This window comes from Staurois parvus, unplaced genomic scaffold (assembly GCF_062004578.1).
Source record: "Staurois parvus isolate SC_StPar_1 unplaced genomic scaffold, SC_StPar_1.0 ptg000105l, whole genome shotgun sequence".
NCBI lineage: Eukaryota > Metazoa > Chordata > Amphibia > Anura > Ranidae > Staurois > Staurois parvus.
Window position 1 is genome coordinate 5768045 of NW_028317901.1, and position 20767 is coordinate 5788811.

General features: G+C 42.2%; 1 protein-coding gene across 1 annotated transcript in view; it reads left to right on the forward strand.

The window, feature by feature from the left end:
- The window catches only part of RAB8B (RAB8B, member RAS oncogene family), a 57309-nt gene that overhangs the window by 25080 nt on the left and 11462 nt on the right, over positions 1 to 20767 (forward strand). Inside the window, exons 2-6 of the mRNA XM_089671435.1 lie at positions 8045 to 8105; positions 12805 to 12865; positions 13071 to 13148; positions 15237 to 15326; positions 15478 to 15543. Coding sequence (XP_089527561.1) covers positions 8045 to 8105; positions 12805 to 12865; positions 13071 to 13148; positions 15237 to 15326; positions 15478 to 15543 — 356 coding nt within the window. The remainder of the gene's footprint in view (positions 1 to 8044; positions 8106 to 12804; positions 12866 to 13070; positions 13149 to 15236; positions 15327 to 15477; positions 15544 to 20767) is intronic.

A 20767-nucleotide genomic window follows, 5' to 3' on the forward strand; every position in this document is an offset into this window, starting at 1 on the left:
TTGGAAATTGAGGGGCCTTTCACCTAATGTGTTCTATCAGTGTGCATAATGTGGCATACACGCGGCTGTACAGGCGTACAAGTCAGAGCTGCAATGACTCACCAGGGCTGTATTTCAGCTCCTCCATGGTAACACTGCATATACACCCACTCCTCTGCTGTATATCAGGAGCTGGCAGGCTGCTCTCCTGAGCTAGCGATCTATTTAGAATATAAAGCACGCTGCCACCCTTTCATTGCCAGTACAGATCCTGTAACCTTTTACAGTAACAGCCTATACCATAGTGCTGTGTGATAGAGCCGCTTAGTATAAATGGCCATCCAGACTACCAGGAGCTCTTTCTACTGTTCTTAATGTACACTGTGGGGGATCAGATTTAGTATTGTAATTCGTTTTGTGAGTCAAGCTTTTAAAAAGAAAACCGTGAGCTTTTCTATGCGATCTGCATTGCCGTGTGCCCTTGGGGATTTCCAGGGTGGTCACAATAGCTTTCCGGACTGTAACCATTATCTCACCCCATCACCTTCCTGTCGCCCCCGAACCCGCCTCTTCCAACTCAGAAGATTTCCCTCTTAACAGCATTTCTTGTGACTGTTGCACAGCAGGATTTTTTTTTTGATGATGACCACATTACATCTTTTCTACACACACCAGGTTCCCTCTCATCCACAGCGAGGTGGCCTGAAAAAGGTGTAAAGAGGTTTTTGTTTTTTTTTTTTTTCTGCCCCACCACCCTTTTTATTTTTAGAAATGCAACAATCTGCTTATGAGTAATCAATGCCCTAATTAAAATCTTGGCTGTTGGTACTGTTAATCCTGCTGTAAAAGGACTATTTGTGCCCTTTGGCAGCATTAGGCATTACTTCCTCCTTTTAATTAGAAGTTTCCTAATTGTGTAACAGAGATGCAATGTAAGCATCTCATTGGGACAGCCCAGTACATAGGAAGGGATTACTCAGATCCATCTAACAAGCCTGCGTGCTTTCCAAGTTACAGAAGTCGTCTGTATGCTGGTGAAGCTGTACATTTACATGACTGTAGCTGCTCAAACAGCGTGTTTTTTCAAACGATAAACGAAAAATCGGTCATTCGTTAAACCAACGTTACCACCAATGATTACAAAAATCGGCCGACCAAGTCATAAAGTTCACCCCATATAACAGCCAAAACTTCTGTTCCTTCCAGGTCACGGCTCAGGCGCATATTTTTTTCAGTTAAAATGATCGTACGATTTGGCCATCATTGCCGCAAAAATCGGTCATTTTCCCCGAATTTTCCAACATGACCGATAATCCAAAAGTGCAAAAAACCCGAAAACCAGCTGACCAATTAACCCACTAACAGTGTGAAAATCAGCCGATTATTCTTTCGGACGAAAAATCGGCCAATTTTCGAACCGTCTATGGCCGGCATAAGGCTCCATGTACACTGCAGCTGATAAACTCACGTTTAGGAGCTTTTCTGTGTTTTTTTTCAGCAGCCCCTGAACTCACCCTACTGTTTTCCTCTGTCCATCTACACATTGTTGTTTACAGTCGTTTACAGGCAGTTGAGTTTACAGTTGTTTTTTTTTTTTTTTTTTTTGAACGCACCAAACTTGGGTTCATGAGTAGATTTTATCAGCATTTCACACACTTGTAAATGCGTGTAAACATGGCGAACATGGCGTATATAAACGTTTGTGTTTGGAAAATTGTTTTAATTTTTCCATTTCCAGATGCTGTCCAGAGCCTTTTATCATGAAAAATGCATGCAAAGCATTTTCCCGTTACTCAAATGGACCTGGTACACCATACTTTGAGGTTTCGCATGAAAGAAAATATGTGACACTGCTACAATTAATTTCTGCACAGAAATGAGCTGGAACACATCCAAACACCACAAAAGAAAAAAAAAAACACAGCTAATCTCAACAAATACTGCTCTCTCTCTTTCTGCTCTCTATTTCTCTCAAAATGTCTGAAATAGTTAATTTTTTTTACTGCTTTTCAGTGCATTCTGGGCATTTTGGAAGGTCTCCTGAAGTTATCTTTAAAAAACACTTCTAAACACAAACGCTCATAAACGTGGTATGGAAACATGGCTAAACAGACGTTTTTTTAACCTACGTTTTCCAGCAGTCAGTTTCCATCATTCAGAAGTGTCCCGTGTACATGGAGCCTTAAAGCTAAGCATAAGAGCTCATACCACTTTATACATGGCTCTGCAAGGATGAGTATAGTTAGATGTTGTGTTGTGCAATGGTAGCTAATAATATGAGGATTATTGGCTAGTAAAATATTGATCTGGATGATGCTACAGTAATGGTTTAAAAATCAATCAATGGTTTAAATCAGCTGAGCAGGCTGAGATGTTCTATCCCTATGCATTTTTTGTAGTTTAGTCTTTATGCTTGTGAGTGATGTCAACGTGAGCGACTCCAGGTAGACAGAAAAAAAATGTTGTTTTGTTTGCAGTAAAAAAAGAAATTTTATACTACCTGCCTTTTAAATGTGATAAAGTGACAAGTACCTAAAACTGACTTTATATCAGCTCTTGTGTGTAGTAGGACTTCGAGAGGAGAGTGATGATACTTGTTCACACAAGTCCTCACACTCAAACATGTGCAGGCTGGTGTCTGTGTGTGAGGGGGTGCTTTGAGTTGTTACAATGCAAGACATTGAAAACAAGGCTTTCTCTGAATGGCGAAGGTTGCCGAGCGTTTCCCCCCCCATCCCCTGTGTTCAGTATGCAGACTGAAACACATTGAGCAGAACCTGAAAAAAAAGCAGCACTGATTTTATGTAGCACAGACCGCTACAGTGAATTACTGCATCCCCAGTGCCCTCTGGATGTTAGATATTCAGTACTGGATTAAAGTAAGTGTGTGCGTTCATAAAAAGGTACTTTTTTGAGTTCAGTGCTTATATAGTCTTTAAAAAGAACAGTAAATATTTTACAACCAGCAATCACTGACCACTTAAGCTGCATGTACTGTAAAATAATCCATCTTCAAAATTCACATCACAGGCAATAAAATCAGAACTCTTCTGTTTATTTTCTCTGGCAGCAGGGACTCGTTAGCCTGTAAGCTATTAGAAGACACTGACTTCATAGTCTCTGACTACAGCTGCTACTTTTTATCTTTTTCTCAATATAAAAAAAAAGTTGGAATAGATTCTTTAAGACTAACTCTATGAAAAAGTTAGTTACTTTAAGCCCAACTGCAAGAAAATGAAAAAAAAATGCACCCTTGCAGTAGTGCCCCCCACGGTGCAAGGCTTATTGTACATGCAATGTGACGTGACGTGACGTGAGTATGCGGCCAGAGCCTTGTTTATGGGGATGGAGGAATCTGTTTGAACAGATCTAAATGAACGCTCTATGGCCAGCTTTAGTCAATAGGGTTACAGTGACTGCAGCAAAGTCAACTTAACACCTTTTGTGTTCTTAAGGTTTGGTGCAGTTTATTATTATTATTATTATACAGGATTTATATAGTGCCAACAGTTTGCTCAGCGCTTTACAATATAACGGGAGACAATACAGTTCAATACAAGAGGGATAGGAGGGCCCTGCTCCTTGGAGCTTACAATCTAGGAGGGAGGGGCTAGTGGTACAAAAGGTAGTAACTGTGGGGGATGGACTGGTTGGAAGAGTAGAAGATTCCAGTATTCGCTAAGGGCAGGATAGGCTTTTCCCTGAAGTAAGAGGTTTTCAGAGATCGCCTAAAAGTGAGCACAGTAGGCAATAGTCTGATAAATTGGGGTAGAGAGTTCCAGAGGATGGGGGAAGCTCTGGAGTAGTCCTGGAGACCAGCATGGGAGGAGGAGACAAGGGAGCTAGAGTAGGATTTAGACACCATTTAGGATTTTTTTTCATGCATTACCATTCATTCCTGTGTTTTGCAGAAAACTGGACTAAAGATGCAGCCAGCAGAATTTTTTTTTTTTTTTTTTTTTAACGTTAAAAGAACTTTATTAACAACAAGGTAAAAGAAAGTACAGTTGCACAACAGATTGCACAGTAAGTGATACACGCTCTACAAAAGGGATAAATCCAATAAACTTTCGAGAGAGAGCAAGGAAGACAATGGGCACAGCAATTGTTCAAGCAAGATTACCATGAAATCAGATCCTCCATACCAGGATGTAGGCTGGTGAAAAAAGGGCAAACCGGTCACAAATACCCTTGCTCTATCAAGTCACACAAGTAGTAGGTGTATCAAGCCATTTATCCCCAGGGGTGTGGAAATTTTTGAAAAAACGACTTTTCCAAGGGACTAAATTGGTGTCCCAATCTACTTGTCCCTCATGACAATCTACTTGACCAGATAAAAAGAAACTTTTAACAAAACTGTATTTAAATTGGAGGTGATATTAGGAATGTTTTAAAAACAAAAGGGGTTTTATAGTGACTTAAACTAGCAGGAATGTCCAGGGACTAAATCGGGTCTCAATCAACTTGTCCCTCATGACAATCTACTTGTCCTGATAAGAAAAAATGAGGGTTGATATTTTTTATTAGGCAGAGGTGCTTTTAGGAATGTATGGGACTTTTAAAAACGAAAGGGGCTTTATGGCGACAAACTTTTAATATTTTTAACGTTGTGCTGTTTATCTCCTCCCCTCCCTGCCTGTCTCCAGCACCGCCCCCCGGGACTAGCAGGGAGCAGAGAGACCTTGCAGTGTAATGAGCACTGATTGGGTGCTCGTCAGGAAAGGGGAGTGTCCGGCTTATCTCTTTCGCTGCCAGAGCCATTTTTGCATTTTTTGCACAAGATTAAAAAAAATAATTTTAGGCCTGAAGATTACACAAAACCCCCAAACATGATATATTTTCTGAAATCCGAGACCCTAGAGAATAAAATAATGGTAGTTCCAGTTGCTTATGTTGCATAATATTACTGCAAAAATTCAGTAAAAATACAACTTAGTTAATTTTAGGGCACAAAAAAAAGCAATAAATTACCCAGTTTTTTTTTGTAAAATATAAAAGATGAGGTTCCACCAAGTAAATAAATATCCAACTTGTCAAACCTTAAATTTGCGTGCACTTGTGAAATGGTGACAAACTTCAGTACCCTATATTTTCTATAGGTGATGCTTTTAATGCCCCTTCTAGGTCATCAGTATAGTGTTGTGGAGGAGGTCTGGTGCTAGAATTATTGCTCTCATTTTGGCGTGCGCGACGATATGTAACGTGTATTGCAATCAACGTTTTCATGCATAGGCGCCCCAGCATGTGTGAATATGTGGGGGGGCTCAATTTTTTTTTTTTTTGGGGGGGGGGGGGTCATGTGCATGGATGTAACTTTAACCACCTCCCGTCCGGCCGTTGTGTATATAAACGGCCAGACGGTGGCAGTGCAGGTCGGGTGGCCGTTTACAAACGGCCTCCCCACCCTCTGCTTGTGCGTGCTCCCTGGGAGCACGCAGCACCGGACACAGTGGAACACCGATCGTCGTACGGGACCTCCTGTGCGAGGTCCCGATCATGTGATCAATGATTGTCCAATCAGTGATTACATGCAGAGTAGTAAGCAAGATGTCACTTCTGACATAATTGCTTACTACGTGTGAAGTCTGTGAATGATCACAGAGGTCACATTGTACAAGGCTATTCACAACAGCCTTGTACCATGTGACAAGCTGTGACCAATCACAGCTCACACAGTAGTTCTCAATGGCTGCTTGAATCATTTCATGGAGAAATGATTGCTTTTACAGTCTTTATGGGTGTAAAAGCAATCCGTTTAAAAAAAAAAAAAAAAAAAATCTTCATCAGCCCCGACAAGTAGTACCCATGGTGACACTGTACTACGGTGACAGTATGTAAAAAAAAAAAAAAATGTAAAACAAAAGTTTCAAAATTTATAATTTTTGGTTATAAACTAATATGGGTTATTATTTTTTTTTTTTTTACTAAAAAGATAACGGAATAAATTTTGCCCAAGATTTATGATGAAATATTATTTATTTGCAAAATTTTATAAGAAAAACACTTTTTCAAAATTTTTGGACTTTTTCATTTACATAGCAAAAAACATAAAAATCCCATTGTTGAATAAATACCACCAAAATAAAGCTTTATCTGTCTAAAAAAAAAATGCTAAAAAATTCATATGGGTACAGTGTTGCATGACCGCGCAATTGTCATTCAAAGTGTGATAGCACTGAAAGCTGAAAATTGTCCTGGACAGAAAGGGGGTAAAAGTGTCCGGACTTGAAGTGGTTAATTTTTTACAATTAAAAATAAAAAAAAAAATTTTTTTCTACTTAAATTTTTTTCATCACATGGGGGACAATGTCCCCTATGTGATGATTTTTTGGTGACAGGTTTTCTTTATTGAAACATCCAAGGTCTAAAAGACTCTGGATGTCTCCCCTCTGCTCCTCTGAATGCAATGCAGTGCACATCGCACTGAATTACATTCTTTACCAGCCTCAATTCCCAGGAATCTCTCAATGGGGACCTGGAAGTGACATCATAACATCACTTCCAGGTCAGGACAAGAAGGGGAGGATAGTGGACGTGTAAACTCTCCTCCCTCCCCACTAGCCGCCGACGGTGAGCTCGTCCCAGGCCCGGAGATGGGCAAGCGGAGCCCGGGTAACAGTGGGCGGGGTGAGATTCACATGGGGGGGGGGCAGAGAGGCTGGCACTCTGTGGAAGCAATCGGCAGCAGCACTGCCGCCAGAATGCTTCCGCCTGACAGGTGAGCAGGGCTAAAGGTAAAAAAGAAATACTACCTGCCCAGCGCACGCAACTACATGTCCCGGGCATCGGGCGATAAGAATTCAACATCCCTGTATCCCATATTTTGTTATTTCATGGGGCAGCCCCTATGTACGGTATATAGATCAATTTCTGAATCAAAGATCAAATATGAAAGTGTCACGTTCACTTCAATCAACCATGCCTGAAGGGTAGGAGGTGTCGCCTGCATCTAATGGCGCACAGCTTATTTCTGGGCACTAAAGAGGGTCTCATTAGAAGGGTAACAAGGAACTTGTCCTTAGGCAGGTCTGGGAGGAGGCCAACAGACACGATTTGGGATCTAATTGTAGCGGAGAGCCCATGTGATCGTGTAAGAACTTGATAACTTGTTTCCAGTACGCCTGAATAACTGGGAAGGAGCATAATAGATGAATAAAGGTGCCTGTTTCCCTTAGATTTCAGGGGCTCTGCTCAGGGTAAAATCTGGAGACTCTTAAGCGGGGTGAGGTAAGCTTGGTGCGCTATATAAAGCTGGGTAAGTCTATCAGACCAGCTTGGTGCCATCCAAAACCTCGTCCCAGTCCTCCAAGCAGAATCCTATTTAAATCGTCCTCGCCTGTACTATGAAATGGCCCCTGTTTTTGTATGTTGACAGTTCGATATTCTTACATTGTTTATGGAGTTCATAAAGTGTATACTGAGAACCTAAGCATATACTAAGGCACGGGTGTCAAACTGGTGGCCCTCCAGCTGTTGCCATACTACAAGTCCCATGAGGCATTGCAAGATTGACAGTTACAAGCATGACTCCCAAAGGCAGAGGCATGATGGGACTTGTAGTTCTGCAACAGCTGGAGGGTCGCCAGTTTGACACCCCTGTACTAAAGTAATGCAAAAGTTAATCAAACATTCGTTTTTTGGTTAATCTCAAAGTTGACATTAATGAGGCAAACCAGAGCTGTGACTTTTCCTGCTCTGTCACTCATCCTGCTGTAAGCTGATTATTTAGTGTTCGTAACATGAGAACACAATTGGGTGTTTACTGGATGTTTGGCAGTAGGTTTTATTTAAACTATTCTTCCTTTCGGGAAACTGTTAATTTTTCTTTCTATGACAAGGATACTCTGTGCTACATGTTGTAGCTGTGCCGTGTGTATCTCTGAGCAGGTCCAGGCTGGGTGTTACAGGAAGTGGTCTGTGAACTTTCTGTACAATGCATGACGCACATAGGCCACTTCCTGCCCTAAACAAAAGAAGTAAGCTGTGTTTCTGTAAACATGTCATTTCTTGATATCTAATCCTAAACATAACTTTTTTTTTTTTTTTTTTCTTAACCTTTCTTCAGGTATTGATTTTAAAATCCGAACCATAGAATTAGATGGAAAGAAGATTAAACTTCAGATATGGTATGTTCAGCCCATCCACAAAGATGTTGTTTTGTCAATTTTCTAAAGCCTGCACCATTCTACTAAAACTGAGACAACAGAGAAGATCCAGCTTCTAATTCCCAAAGAGGATCCAACCTCCTATACTAAATGGGAGGAATCTGCTCTATTTTCTGTGCCGTGTCTGCACCAGGTAGCTGTAGTAATCAGGTCTTCAGGCCTTTTGTGAACATAAACCGCAGTCCCCTGTTGTGTATTAGACTGGCCATAGGTGTGTGACTTTCTTTCTGACAACCCGTGGTTGATTTCCCAATGAACAGTGTTGATGAGGGGAATCCCTCCCATGGAGCCATTGTGTTCTCCCAGTGAGGCGAGCCATCTCCAAGAGAACACAGTAATTACTACTAGTGGCCATAACAGCCACTAGCAATATGTAAAAGCCCGACAGCCTGGTTGTACCCTAGTTGATCGCTTGATCAACTTGGGTACATTCAGCTTGCCCATACATGGTTCGAATTTTGGTCCCTGTTGATCCAGCCAAGATTCGGACCATCTATGGTTGGCTTTAGGCTACTTTCGCACGGGTATTTAGCCATGGTGTGAATCCCAGCAGCAGAAATCTACTGATAGCAGCAGGAGATTCCTGCCACTGGAATTCGCACTGTGGCTAAATGCCTGTGTGACTTCTGTAGAATCTTGTTGCTGAGATTTGTACCGTGACTAAATGGCCATGCAAATGCAGGAATATCCTGATGTTCGAGCATTGAGAATTTTTTTTTTCAGCTATCCCCTTTTATTATTGCATACATAATAATAATGATAATTGCATTCAGTTTGTGTTCACATATAGCACTTGTAAAACGGACATCAGTATACACAAGCTTTCATAATGCACAGAAGTCAGCAGGATGTTGTCTTTCAATGGCTCCTGCAAGCATCAGTGAGAAATGTCAAACACAGCAAGATCATACTTTTTAAAGCCGTCTGAAACCCATATGTATTGTTGGCTGTAGTGAGCAGTGATCATCCTTTAGCAGTATTAATTCCAAAACCAAAAGTGTAATATATTGCAGCTTACCAATCATTAGATGTTGGTGGTTACCTCCGTTTTCTTTTCTTTTTATGCTTTTGGGCAGAAGCATTGTGAGTCTGGGGAGAGGGGAGTGTTAGATGTGCTAGCAGATTTAGATACACTAACAAATTGATTTAAATTCTTTTAGACACACTAACAAATTGAAGCCAAACTCGAGCTAACATTTTATAAGTAGTTACAGCAACAGTTTTTGGGATAAAGGTTTTACAGAAATAAAAGCTGATCATTGTAAACACCCCTGCCACTGGGAAATGGGTTATCTCATCCCTGTAACTGCAAGAGAGCTTGTTCTTTTGAAAACAGAATTACTAGCCAAATCAGCAGGTGAAATTAAGGGAAGGAAAGCCTAAAAAAAATACTAATGTGTCATATCTAAGAATTGGTGGGTTACAATATAATAAATGTTTGCTTTTGGATTTAATACTACTTTAACAGAAAACAGATGTAAACTAACCCTAATTTTATCTTCCACTTTAGAGAGGGATTTGGCTAGCTCCAGAGTTCAAGGCTTAGCCCAGAAATTATAGTAGTTTTGAATATAAAATGTTAGACTCTTTCTAATACACCTATAACTATGCAGGCACCATAACTGCTTTTGCTTAGTTTTAGAAATTATCTTTCTTACCTTTTTTACAAGTTTAAAAGGTTGTCATGTGACCATGCATCTCTTCTTCCTGATACTGGAGGGGCGGTGTTATAGGACACTGTTCAGACACATAGTGTGCCTGTATTCAATAGTCTGTTCAGCCTAAGCTAAGATACAGACTGTTCTTAAGCAGGGGACGTGTTCAACAGGCTGTGATTGGGGGTTGGGGCAGAGGCAGGATGTGATTGGTAGGGAGGTTTGGAGGCTGAACAAACTACCCAGTACAGGCATGCTGTGTGTCTGCCCAGTGTCCTGTATCTCTGAATGGCCAATCAAAGGATGAGAACTGACCACACAAACACAGATCAGCTTCTGTGCTTTGTGTGGTCTGTTTAGAACAGTGAATAAATGTGACTGATAAGATCAAGTAGGTACTTCAGATGCAAGAAGGACATGAAAATGATTAGGACTATCATTTAAAAAATACACATATGTGAACACACATAGAGGGAAAAAAAATATTTAGGGTAACACACACTTTAAAGTCAAGCCCCTAATAACTTTCAGTGCAGATTCTTGAAGCGTAACTAAACCCATTTTTTTGTTTTGGATAGAGTAGAGAAACATTTGAACCTCAGTAAGGTTTTTAATCCCGTCTGTGTCCCAGCTGGTGAGATTCAGCCTCTGTTTGTCAGATAACCATTGTCACAGGTCTGAAAGTGAGTGAAATTCTAAAATATTTATTTGTCATCCAAACAAGGATAGGCTGTAAGTCTTCCAATGGGGACACATGTCCTGGTGAGAATGAAGAGTGGATTTAAATCCTTACAATGAAAACCTGTGGTACCCAAAACTGTCCATAGGTGACATGTTAAAAAGCTTATATTGCTTATTAGTTTAGAGCTAAATGTGAATTATTGCCCTAGGGCTATTGCTCCTGCAACTCATGTGTGATTCATACATGTGTTCGTCTACAGTCATGTAAGTGTGTGTGTGTGTGTGTGTGTGTGTAGCGACAGGGGCACTTTTTTTTTTTTTTTTTTTTAAGTTTAATTTTTATTTTTTAACACTTGTTTTTTTTTATTTAACATTATTGCTTATCATAAGGGGGTTACAAAAACCCCTATGTGATAGCATGGGCACATAACGGATCCCCTTTTTTAGAGATATCAGATCTATAAGGTTTTATTCTTACTGTCGTTTTGCCCCACAATCTGATTCCTGTTGCTGAGATTGACATTTGTGTCTGTATAGCAGCACCCCCAAGACAATGCACTGCCATGGCAGGCTGTTGGTGGCCGCAGCTATTTGTAACTGTTTTCAAAGCCAATGATTACCTGCGTTAATTGCGGCTGGATATACTTTGTGTCATTGCAGCATAGATGTGTGTGTTAAGGGGGTGCCTTGGAGCACTAATGTCTACCCTGCCCTCCACTTCAGCTAATCAGGCACAGATGATGCTTGATTAGCTGCTTTCTCAGCTATATTAGCTGGGGGATGAAAGCCGTGAGCCCATAAGTAAAGTAGTACAAGTCGCTTCTTGGTTCATTAGTCACAGAAGAAAACAGCCGAAACTAGCACTACATGTTTAGATTTTCCTTGTTCAGCCCATGAGAAGATCACTTGCTTCCCCCATCATTGCTAAACAGCAGGAGGAACCCCCACCCCTTCTTCCTGGCCAGCTATTGTATTAAAATGGCCAGCACCATGGCTGTCTAAATATCCAAAATAGTGATTGAATCTAATTGGATGCAGTTAGGCAGGCCATAGATTATGCGATTTTCATTCCTGCAAAAGCGCTCTTTCACTGAATATGTTGATGGGGGAATCTCTCTCATGGAGCTATTGTGTTTTCAGATGGTTGGGGGGGCAGGCAGCCATCACTACCAGGAGAACACGTTGCCTCTGGATGTAATCGAATTCTAGAAATCCAATATGTTGGCTGTACCCAGGTTCATAGGTGGATCGACTTGACTACAATCAGTCTGCCCATTGATGGATTGAATCTCAGGCAGTCCCTGCTGAACCAACCAAAATTCAAAACGTCTATGGCAGGCTTTACTCTTTGGCTAAGAGTTTTCCTCCCAGCTCAGTCGATTTTTTTTTTTTTTTTTTTTTTTTTTTTTTTATAGTTGACATTTGTCCTATTGGGTGGTGCTGATTGAGCCACCCACAGCTCAAATATCTGCCAGTTAAGCAGGAATAGCCCAAAATCCTATCCATGTATGACCAGCTTAAAGGATAAGTTCACCTTTATACAAAAAATAATAAATGCACATTTTTTTGCAGGTAAAGAAATGTGCATTTATTTTTTGTTGCAGGAGCCTGAATAGCATTGCACCTGCAATCAACAGATCGCTAGTGCCATGCAGGTCTCCTGCAGCAGATCTGTCAGAATATTTGCTTGCCGCTATGGAGTGTACGGGCAAGCAGATATACGGACAGGAAGACTGAATGAACTACTACGGCGCTCCACAGCGCTGTGGTAGTTCATTAAGAACTACAAACCGATGGCCCTAGGGCTGTTGGGACTTGTAGTTTCTCATTCCAAGAACACAGTGACATGGCCATGTGGGTGGAGAATTTTTTTTTTTTTTATTTGAAAGCGAGGGGGGAGAAGACCCCCCTACTAGTTGTCAGAGTGGGGGTCGGTGCATTCATTACATGTTACACCCAAACATGAAAGATGAACATAGTCTTTAATGCAGAGTCTCTCTGCCATCTCCCCCAGACACAGGGCCAGAGACAGATGTGGTTGGGTCAACCTGATTTCTGTTTTAAGATACAGAGTCCCATTAACATTTTTGTTCGGGCTGCTCTGACAATAACAGCTAAATGATCTACATTGAAAGGGCTGTTCTCCTTTCAAAAGGTTGCCAGCATAAGAATATAAAGGTTGCCAACTTTTCAATACTATAAGGTCTATTTTATTGTTATCATGTAAGTGACTCTTGAAGGATTTTTATTTAGTATTATTAAAAAGTCATTCGGTATAGTAAATATTGTAATGTATAATATATTTTGCTCGGTTCTCTTTTTAGGGACACGGCTGGCCAGGAGAGGTTCCGCACCATCACCACAGCATATTATAGAGGAGCTATGGTAAACCTTGCTTTATTTTATGTTGGCCTGTAGTTGTGGATTTCTCACCCCTGATACAACTTGTAGAATGTCATGTAAGAGCTTCCTAACATGTCCTTTTGTCTCTGTAACCTTTGCTTCTGACTCATTCAATTGTCTGTAGCTCTTCTCTGTGATTCCCACCTCCCTGTTTTGTAACACTGGATGAATTATTTCTTCCTCGCAGGGTATTATGCTGGTGTATGATATCACCAATGAGAAATCTTTTGACAATATTAAAAACTGGATAAGGAACATTGAAGAGGTAGGAAGACTTGATGCTTCATTGCTTTGGGATGGTTTCGAATGGTCCCACCTTTATGTTTGCCTTTGTTTAAATGCCTCATTTAATAGCTCTATGCTTAGTTTGTGTGGGTTTGCTTGTGAACAAAGGTAATCCAGATAATAGGGGGTGTGATCCCTGAGCACTGCTGGTACTGTGTTATTTGTATCACCTCAATGCACAGGTGTCATTTACATGTTTTTACCTTTTATACTTCTTTTGTACATTTAACACTTGGAAGGTGTCGTCATAAATAAACATTTTGTTTTTTTTCAAGTTTAACACAAAAAATGGAAATGTTGCAGAACTGTTGCTAAGCCATGTGTAGCATGAAAGAAAGGATTAAAATTGTACTAGACAACTGATGTCTGCTAAGGTTGCTTTTCATAAGGGAACTAGTGATTTTTAGTTTTTCAGTTTTAATAAGGGGTTACTTTTAAAGAATTAGTTCACCTTTACCAAAAAGTACACTATGCTGCTCCATATGGGTATAGCAGCATAGTATGCTAAACCTGACTTTAATCTAGGGCTCCCTTACAGTATATTCCAAAACTACATTTAAGCAAACGCCTTTCCTAAAACCTTCCACAGTATGTGATGGCCCCAGCCCAAGTTAGTGCTGGGACCAGTGCCAGCCTAGTACCACGGGTGGGAGCACCTTCCTGTTCTTTCAGACAATGCATGTGCAGTATGTATTTTCTCCTGTTGCATCCTCTTAGCTCATAATAGGCTCAAACATGCTGCTCAAACTAAAAGAGTTGCACTCCCTCCTGTGATACAAGGGGCAGTGGTCCCAGTGTGGATCTGAAGTGGATTCAACTCTTTGTGATTCTAGAAAAAGAATGCAGTATTTTTGTTGTCCATTGCAATGGCAGCAGCTGCTCTCATGTCTAGGAAAGGTGAAGAGGCCACCTACATTGGTTTTCTTTTTAGAAATAAAAAAAGTAATTATCTCTCCAAATAGACCAACTGCATGTAGCATTTGGTCCCTGTTCTGATCCCTGGCCTCTTTGCTAGGTTATAATGGTGGACAGCAAAACCTCCCCACTATTGTCTGACTATACTGCTAGCAAAGAGAAGAATATTTAAAAATGGCTGATTGACAGCACTTGGCTCTAGCAGCAGGTGCATACCAGAGACGTGCTGTCATTCAGCACATCGGGAGGGGACAGCTTCATTCACAGCACATAGATTGGCTGTTGGCAAATCTTCAGTTGCCTGAACGCACCTCAGGGGTTTTCTGCAGAAATAGATCATGGCAGTTCATGTACTAGTAAAGTTTCTGCATGTCAATATGAGCTTCTCATAAACATGAAGTGACAGTAGCGGACCATTTTGAGGGAGATTAGGCAAAGGAATTGTATGTGTTGGGTAACCAAGGACTCCACTGGTTTTCAGATATCAGAGATTTAGTGATCAGGTTTCCTATTAAAACTTGTTCAGTCTTCTGCTTGATAAGCCATTGTCTGCTAAACAGCTACCTTTGGCTTGAGCTGGCCATAGGTGGGTTGAATCTCGACCAGTTAGGCAGGGACCAGCCAAGATTTGATTTGTCCATGGACAGCCTAGTTGTACTGAAGCCGTCCATTGGTTGACTTCAGTACAACCAGCCTTTGTGGTTTTTTTACATGCAATTACTGCCAGCGGCTATATCCGCTAGCAGTAATCATGTTTTGCCAGCAGAACACAATAGTGCAGCAGGAGGAATTCCTTCATCAACACTGACTGTTGATGGGGGATTCAAGTAATTTACTTTCCTGCAACCTGTGTTTGCAAGATGGAAAATCACATCATCTATGATTGCCTTAGCGGTTAATGTTTAGTGACCGTACTGTAGCTGCTGGTTTCAAACTGGTTCAGTGTCCCTCAATGAGTTTAGACATCTGGGAGGTTTTTGTTCTTGAATTTCCTGTTTGTATGGGCACTGCATTAGCAGCCTTTTTTATAAGCCAAAGAATATGTAATTTCTCCTTGAATTAGTATTTGGGTAAGTTAAAGGAAGTCTGTTACAGAAAAGACATACATTTGACTCTGACTTATCATGTGCTTGTGCACACAATTCCCCCACAGCACGCTTCATCTGATGTGGAACGGATGATTCTTGGCAATAAGTGTGACATGAACGACAAGAGACAAGTGTCACGAGAGAGGGGAGAGAAAGTAAGTGACTCACTTTTTCTATGCATTGGTGAGCTGGACTTTTCTTTACTGCTTGAAATGTTCTGATATTTGATGGGCAATCTAGCTAGTGGCTTTGTGGCATGGTAAAATCTTCCTTGGTTTTTTTATGTATTTGTATCTTGTATTCCAGCTCGCCATTGATTATGGAATCAAGTTCCTTGAGACCAGTGCAAAATCTAGCATCAATGTGGAAGAGGTTAGTGCATGTTAAATGGAATCCCCATTATATACTAAAGCCATGGTAAAATTGATATGTTGAAAATTAGCAATATTCTGTTCACTTAAGTTTGCATAATTAAAACGGAACTTACCCATTTCTGGTACTGTTTGTTTACATGTTAAAATTAGTATTTTTGATTACATGTTAAAATCAATTTTTTTGCTAGAAAATGTCTTGGAGAACCCCCAAATATTATATGTATTTTAAAGCAGGGGCCTTAGAGAATACATTAGTGGGTTTTGCATTTTTTTTATGTCACAGTATTTGCGCAGCATTTTTTCAAACACAATGTTTTCTGAGAAATTTAGAATTTTAGTCCAAAAAAACCCCCACAATGCAAAACCCATTTTTTTGTAATTACATAAAAGATGATGTTATGTCGAGTAAACATGTCACGCTTTAAAATTGTGCATGCCCATGCAATGGCAACAAACAACGTAAATTTTACTATTCATAGGTGACACTTTAAAAGCATTTACAGGTTACCATTTTAGATTTACAGAGGAGCTCTAGTGCTAGAATTACTGGCCATGATCGTACATTCACTGTGATACCTCACTTGTGTGGGGCGATCGCTGTGTGCACGTGATTTTTATTTATTTATATATATATATATATATATATATATATATATATATAAATATATGTATGTGTATGTATATGTGTTTGTTTGTTTTTTTTCCTTACTGTCCCTTTTAAAAAAAATTTTTTTTTTTTTTGTCAACTTCCCTTGTCACAGCAAAATATGTGACAGGTACTCTTTCTGGAAGAATCTGGGGTCTAGAAGACTCCAAATCCCTCCTTTGCACTTAAAAGGGAGAGCTGATCTCGGCTTTGTTCGACTGTCTGACCAGCTGGCACACATGGCAGCTGATTGCTGGGGTCTCCCGATGGGACAGGAGATCCCGAGAGAGTGACAGGAGTGGGGGGATGTCCCCTCCCGCTGCTTATACAAACAATTGAGTGGCTAATAAGCCGCTCTAATTGCTTGTACAAGAAAGCCGACTGCAGGCTCTAAAAAAAAAACAAAACAAAACAAAAAAAAACCAGTATAACCACCCGAAGTCCAGCAACGTAAAGGTACATTGCTTGTCCGAAAGTGGATAACCTAACTTTCAGAAAACTACAAACAGGCAGCTGTATATTGCAGAAGGGATGCTATCTCTCTTCTGCAATAATAAACACTTACCTGCCTGCTTGCAGCTTTCTATTAAAAGTACACTGAGGTGCACATGCACAGCTCAACGTGCATTCATAAAACTTTCTGGCTGTGCTGGAATGACTGACTCCAGCGCACATGTGCTTGATGTCATCCCCCTGTTGGCCAATCAAGAGACCGAAAACCTGGCACCTGCGGAGAAGATGGCAGTGGCTGGCGAGGGATGTAACAACCACATTGCTGGAAGGTGATGATGTTGCGGAGTTTAGTTCCCCTTTAAGGCATTGCACTTGTGTGTAGCTACAATCCTTTGGTGTCTATAGGCAAATGCTGTCTATCTTAACTCTTTGGAGAGTAACCATCACCTTTACATAATATTGGAGCAAGTCTGTCATGTAATACATAGGTCGCTGTCCTGCTAAAAGTGCTAGTTGCCTGACTGTCATGCTGATCCTCTGGCTTCAGCTCTTTTCTGACCCATAGAGGTGGAACAATGATGCAGTAAGTAAAGTCAAACCTAGAAATTACAAAATATGCCTCTTGTGATATATTTCCAGATTGTGTTTTTATGTAATAACCTCTCTTTGAGTATCCTTTAAAACAGCGGTTCTCAACCTGGGGGTCGCGATCCCTTTGGGGGTCGAACGACACTTTCCCAGGGGTCGCCTAAGACCATCGGAAAACACATATTTCCGATGGCCTTAGGAACCGAGACACCGCTCCTTGATCCATCTGCAGGTGTGGGCGGGATGACATGCCGTTCCTGTCATCTGGACACACCCCCGGGATCAATCCTTCCTCGTCGGTGATTGGCCGCCGGAAATGTAGCTCAAGAGAGGCACACAGGCGGCCAATCACCGGTGAGGAGGTGGAGCTTGGAAAGGAGGAGCCGAGCGTCACCGCGAAGCACGAGCGAGTGAAGAGGAGGAAAGCGGCCGGAGAAGGAAGCCATCTGACCGGTAAGTGTTTGTACCATGGGAGAGGGAGGGAGCGAGCGAGCCCAGGCTGGAGCAGGGGTCAGCAAGGTAAGTATCATTGGTGTCAGTGGGAGGAATAGTGCCCAATCATTGGTGTCACTATTACCAATGATGGGGCACTATTCCTCCCCCCACTGACACCAACGATGGGGCACTATTCCTCCCCCCACTGACACCAACGATGGGGCACTATTCCTCCCCCCACTGACACCAACGATGGGGCACTATTCCTCCCCCCACTGACACCAACGATGGGGCACTATTCCTCCCCCCACTGACACCAACGATGGGGCACTATTCCTCCCCCCACTGACACCAACGATGGGGCACTATTCCTCCCCCCACTGACACCAACGATGGGGCACTATTCCTCCCCCCACTGACACCAACGATGGGGCACTATTCCTCCCCCCACTGACACCAACGATGGGGCACTATTCCTCCCCCCACTGACACCAACGATGGGGCACTATTCCTCCCCCCACTGACACCAACGATGGGGCACTATTCCTCCCCCCACTGACACCAACGATGGGGCACTATTCCTCCCCCCACTGACACCAACGATGGGGCACTATTCCTCCCCCCACTGACACCAACGATGGGGCACTATTCCTCCCCCCACTGACACCAACGATGGGGCACTATTCCTCCCCCCACTGACACCAACGATGGGGCACTATTCCTCCCCCCACTGACACCAACGATGGGGCACTATTCCTCCCCCCACTGACACCAACGATGGGGCACTATTCCTCCCCCCACTGACACCAACGATGGGGCACTATTCCTCCCCCCACTGACACCAACGATGGCGCACTATTCCTCCCCCCACTGACACCAACGATGGGGCACTATTCCTCCCCCCACTGACACCAACGATGGGGCACTATTCCTCCCCCCACTGACACCAACGACGGGGCACTATTCCTCCCCCCACTGACACCAACGACGGGGCACTAGTCCTCCCACTGACACCAGTGACGTGGCACTAGTCCTCCCACTGCAAAATTACAGTTATGAAGTAGCAACGAAAATAATTTTATGGTTGGGGGTCACCACAACATGAGGAACTGTATTAAGGGGTCGCGGCATTAGAAAGGTTGAGAACCACTGCTTTAAAAGGACTTTGAGTCACAGAACAAGTACAACTCTACACTTGCTACATACTTGTTTGTTTAGGGTAACTTAGCCAGCCAACTAGCATTTTCAAAAAGAGCTCCGCAATGGCTGCCCACATAATTCTGTATTTGAGATACACTGCTTTAGGCAGATATATTGGCATACTGGTAATAAGTAGCTCAGTGATGTCATGTTACGTCCTTGTATATTGTCGTTATTTTTACCTGTCTTTGAGGATAGCTGCCATCTGGAGTTAAATTGGTCAGGAGCCCAGTTTCCAAAAATCCTTGTCATTTATAGGGCATGCAATGCCTATAAAGCATTACATGATGAATGTAGGCTGTTTTTAATACGGATAGAGAGGTGGTAAGCAGAAGAATAGTTTATAGGAGAGTATCATAGAGGACATGGCTTTAATTGCAATCCATAGATGGTATTCAGCTCATAGGGATGCTAGATGCAGAACAACATCAAATGCTGTAATGCTGCAGGCACTGTTTGCTTTGTGCAAGCTGGCAGCAATTGAAATGAATGGGATAGCATAGCATGGTCTAAATAGAACATTGGGTACAACCGTTGGTTTACCTTGATGAAAATTAAGCCTTGAACTGTTTACTGAGCCACTAGACTCTCCCTTTCATACCTGCTGCTTGGGCCCTTTTTGGTGTGTGTGTGTGTGTGTGTGTGTGTGTGTGTGTGTGTGTGTGTTGAACACCCTGCGATTTTGCAAGTTCTCCCACTTAGAAATCATGGAGGGGTCTGAAATTCACATTGTAGGTGCATTCCCACTCTGAGAGACAGAATTAAAAAAAAAAAAAAAATTAGGAAATCACATTGTATGATTTTTAAAGAATTTATTTGTCTTGCACTGCTGAACATAAGTATTTGAACACCTGAGAAAATCAGTCTTAATATTTGGTACAGAAGCCTTTGTTTCAAATTACAGAGGTCAAACGTTTCCTGTAGTTCTTGACCAGGTTTGCATACACTGCAACAGGGATTTTGGCCCACTCCTCCACACAGATCTCCTCTAGATCTGTCAGGTTTCAGGGCTGTTGCTGAGCAACACGGAGTTTCAGCTCCCTCCAAAGATGTTCTATTGGATTTAGGTCTGGAAACTGGCTAGGCCATTACAGAACCTTGATATGCTTCTTACGGAGCCACTCCTTGGTTATCCTGGCTGTGTGCTTCGGGTCGTTGTCATGTTGGAAGACCCAGCCACGACCCATCTTCAATGCTCTGACTGAGGGAAGGAGGTCGTTGCTCAAAATCTCACAATAAATGGCCCCATTCATCCTCTCCTTAATGCAGTGCAGTCGTCCTGTCCCCTTCGCAGAAAAGCACCCCCAAAGCATGATGCTACCACCCCCATGCTTCACAGTAGGGATGGTGTTCTTGGGATACAACTCATCCTTCTTTTTCCTCCAAACACGACGAGTGAAGTTTAGACCAAAAAGTTCTACTTTGGTCTCATCTGACCACATGACTTTCTCCCATGCCTCCTCTGGATCATCCAGATGGTCATTGGCAAACTTCAGACGGGCCTGGACATGTGATGACTTGAGCAGGGGAACCTTCCATGCAATGCATGATTTGAAACCATGACAGCGTAGTGTTCTACCAACAGTGACCTTTGAAACTGTGGTCCCAGCTCTCTTCATGTCATTGACCAGCTCCTCCCTTGTAGTCCTGGGCTGATTCCTCACCTTTCTTATCAGTGATACCCCACAAGGTGAGATCTTGCATGGAGCCCCAGTCCGAGGGAGACTGACAGTCGTCTTTAGCCTCTTTCATTTTCTAACAATTGCTCCAACAGTTGATCTATTTTCACCAAACTGTTTGGCAATTGCCCTGTAGCCCTTTCCAGCCTTGAGGAGGTCCACAATTTTGTCTCTGGTGTCTTTTGACAGCTCTTTGGTCTTGCCCATGGTAGTAGTTGGCG